Source organism: Saccostrea cucullata, unplaced genomic scaffold, assembly GCF_032062105.1.
Source record: "Saccostrea cucullata isolate Sc308-1 unplaced genomic scaffold, CSIRO_AGI_Scuc_v1 ctg22288, whole genome shotgun sequence".
In the NCBI taxonomy this organism is placed as follows: domain Eukaryota; kingdom Metazoa; phylum Mollusca; class Bivalvia; order Ostreida; family Ostreidae; genus Saccostrea; species Saccostrea cuccullata.
In genome coordinates this window covers 2131-5945 of record NW_026934546.1, presented here as the reverse complement: position 1 = coordinate 5945, position 3815 = coordinate 2131, and the positions used below count along the sequence as shown (strand labels likewise).

General features: G+C 32.3%; 1 protein-coding gene across 1 annotated transcript; it reads left to right on the top strand.

Moving 5' to 3' along the window:
• The first annotated feature begins 1884 nt into the window (after positions 1-1884).
• Positions 1885-2883, top strand: LOC134240980 (conserved oligomeric Golgi complex subunit 1-like). The gene is made up of 3 exons (XM_062723079.1): positions 1885-2031; positions 2169-2260; positions 2664-2883. Exons 1-3 carry the CDS (start codon positions 1900-1902, stop codon positions 2842-2844), a joined length of 405 nt encoding a protein of 134 aa, XP_062579063.1. The 5' UTR covers positions 1885-1899; the 3' UTR covers positions 2845-2883.
• Positions 2884-3815: the final 932 nt, after the last annotated feature.

Genomic DNA, 3815 nt, shown 5'->3' with positions numbered 1-3815 from the left:
CGCAGCACTTCAGAAATTGAATACAGACAGTATTACCGATATTGCATTTAATAATATGCTATGTATAATTAAAATCGTAAATTCATAAAACACAAAAGATTTTTCGATATAAACTTAAACAGTTAACTTGCAGTACGTAATGCACAGTGCAGTGATTGATTACATCCATGTTAATCTGCGTATGAATAGATAACCTTGACCGCCATTTGCATTGTTAGTTTCGTAACCTATATGTTCCTTAGTATTACTTCGTAATGTAATACATGTAAGCTATTAATAGTATTCAAGTTTACAGTTTAAATAGTGATTATTTTTTTAGTGCTCTAAATAACATTTTGCTCTAAATTTCATCAAATAAAGTTTCAAAAAATTCGTCTTTTTCTTTTCTTACGGAGAAGGTTCTTCAACTATAACGCTAATGATACATCCCGTTTGACCACGTAAGCATGGCCTGGAAAATGTAAAATCGCTGTATATGCAATAAGGCATGTATATTAAATTGTTTTACAATTATACACGATAAAGAAAACACTAACATTGTTTTTCTTAATATTTATTGCGAATATGCTTGAATCTTTACCGTAAAGACTACATGTTTGGTAATACAGGATATTTTTATGCATGAAGATGCATAAGAAAAAAGGGGAAATTATTGATTCGACTTTGGAACATAACTTCGGATATCTCGAAACCCCGGATATCTCGAAGTCGTGTCCAGGCCCCCTCAACTTCGAGATACTGATATTTCACTGTATCAGACATATGAATAATAACTGTACCATTGACCTTGGGTACAAGGATATGTAGATAACGAATGGCCATCAATTGACACAAGTGAATGTTTCACATGTCTCACACCTAAAGATTTAATCAATTAGATATAAAGATTCATGTTCAGAAAATTAAAGGTACTTGGACACAGATTTGAAGTCAATATTTTCTCTATAATATTACGCTTTACATATTTTAACAGCATTTCACACAAAAATTAATTAAAAATCTTATTTCATTTAAAAGTTATTAAAACTTCAAATTTTTTGGCGGGTTTGATTGACACATCCTTGCACTTTCACAAATTTTAACCTTATTCTTAATCCTTGGGAAAAGTTTCAATCTTGTTGTGTATTAATGAGAAATATTAAAACTTTTATCCAGAAAAATAATGTTATTCAGAGTAGAAATGTTAGAAAGCAAAACTCCTTCACAAGCATCGTCATTCCGAACTAAGAGTTGCGTACAGAGTTTAGGAAATCGAGCACACTCATGTTATGTACACAGTTTTTGTAAACAGAGCACGAGTTCTGTTATTGTTGATGTTTACAATTCACCGGGTGCGTTCAATCGTCACAGTCTGCTTACCACAACTGCACGGACTGACAATATATTGTGTGTTTGTTTTGCTTTCGAACATATCTACTCTGAATTTTCTGGATTATAGTAGTCATATTTTTCATTTATACACAACGAGATTTCCACTTAATCTTTTCCTAAGGATTAAGAATAGAATTAATTTGTGAAAGATCAAGGATGTGTCAATCAAACCCGCCAAAAAATTTGAAATTTTAATATCTTTTATATGAAATAAGATTTTTAATTAATTTTTTGTGTGAAATGCTATTAAAATATATAAGTCGTAATATTATAGAGAGAATAATAACTTCAAATCTGTGTCTAAGTACCTTTAAAGATTATTTGACTATAATAACTTAAGTAAATTAACACTTCTGAATCAGTTGAAGTTTTGATCCCCACTTCAGTAAGACTTAATTTGTAATAAAGATACAAGTAGAGTTAACGTAGCTACATAATTCAGAGGGTCAGGGCGTATATAGCTCAACTGAATTAACTGAGCGTTATGCTCAGCCTGCATATAACCTATCACATTAGACATTAGTGGAAATGCTATGTAGTGTTGTGTTTTTACAGGATAGCAGCATGCAGGCCTGGCAATCAGTTTGTCAGAGGATTTTAAACAAACCATTGTCCATCTGGCATGGATTTCTACAACCACTCTTCATCAGCAGGGTCAAAGTAGGACAGAAAAATAATTCTTAAAGAGCTAGAAAAAAAAAGCATATCCAGAAATGTGAAATTTGTAAAAAATGTTACAATTTCTTAAAAAAAAGAATTCCATCCAGTAGTTGATTATTTAATTGTCAATTTTTCAGGCATTGATTAAGTTCCAGCTGGACACTAGTACTGAGCTGAGCAAGCGACAGATAACCAAGGTTGTTATGACAATTGGCTCCACGGAGGAGGGGTAAGCCTTCATTTTCTCTGTTATACAGTAAAAATGGTGATGTATTTACATGTTATAGAAGGTTATGGTTATGTGATAAGACTGTTTGGGATATTTTTACACAGCTCAAACATTATTAGTATATTTGAATCCATGTTTTCTGTTTGTGCTTTGATGTATAGTGAACCCTTAAAATACTAACTACAGTATATATATTCTATGTTGAATTGATTTATTGGACATATTTTAAAATGAAAATAAAGTAAGAGACAGATATAGCCACAAGAAAATATTAAAGACAAAAAAGAAAAGAATGAAATGGCATAATTGTTTACAAAGACTGAAAGTATCAGATTTTTGAAAACATGGGAAGATATTTTATAAGGATGGTGATTTTAAAGCACAGAATGGATGTTTGTTTTAGGTGTATAGCTGACACAGATCTGGCAGGATACATCTGGCAGGAGTCCCCGGGGGACATTCCTACTAACATGGCCTGGACCACCGCCACTTCTAGATCCACCTCCGATAATCCCGGGGGACTCATCATGAAAGCCAAGGCATTCACACCAGTCATTCAGAGGTTTCTTACTGTTTATATTTGAATTACACCAGTCATTCAGAGGTTTCTAACTGCTTCTATTTGAATTTTAAAATGAAACCATCTTTTTGACATTGGTGTGATGATGTAAAAATACTCGTCATGCATATATAAATGAAATCTTTGCTTTTTCATTTTATTTAAATTGTTGTCTAACCAGTAACATTTTTTATTCTGGCAAAATTACAAGGAACTAGTGCTAATTGTAACGGGGACCGTTACAGATGTTCCCCAAACGCTCCCCATGTCCCTTTTTGTGCCTTATTCCTGTAAGACCTCTTATAAATATGCTAGGTATCGAAGGGTTTAAGAATTAAAGAATATAAAAGTTACAATGATATCAACTATATATCGTTTAACGTTTTGCATGCACGCACACGTACCGGTACATGTACATGCATATGCAAGATGATCATGGTATGTTGGTTAAGCGATTAACGTATCTTTCTATCCAACGAATCAAAGAAAAAAAATACAGATATAAAGTCACAATTTTTCAAGTATATGTCATTTTTTAAAGTACCTATAATTCACATTTTATTCTTTACTGATTTTAACAAAGTCGGTTTTTTTCCCCAAGACAAGGCAGGGTTAAAGTCGACTAAGGGTATCACGCCGATATTTAACCAATCAAAATGAACTTATTCAATTGTAGTTCCATACATGGAAAAGGGATTTTCCTTTCTTTTCAGAATTCTTTTTTTATTTCCTCTCAGGCCATTTTGACAACTCTGGTACCTATGCCTAGTAAATTTTATATACATTGTAAACAAATATATACAGGTTTTTGACCGGAACTATTCATTTTTTCCAATACATAGGAGACTACTTTCTGGGGTTTACATGTACAAGAGATGTTTATAAAGACATTCGTCTCAGCTAATGTGACCAATATTGTTTAACACTTTCTTATTAATATTTTTTTCATGAATGCAAATACCGATTTTTTTTTACCAAAGGGCGTAAATGTCTATT

Bases quoted from the DNA above. Each gene is read 5' to 3' on its own strand.
- LOC134240980 (XM_062723079.1), top strand. From the start codon at position 1,900: ATGCTATGTAGTGTTGTGTTTTTACAGGATAGCAGCATGCAGGCCTGG. The intron at 2,032-2,168 runs GTAGGACAGAAA...TCAATTTTTCAG, and splicing joins TCTTCATCAGCAGGGTCAAA to GCATTGATTAAGTTCCAGCT. The intron at 2,261-2,663 runs GTAAGCCTTCAT...TGTTTGTTTTAG, and splicing joins ATTGGCTCCACGGAGGAGGG to GTGTATAGCTGACACAGATC.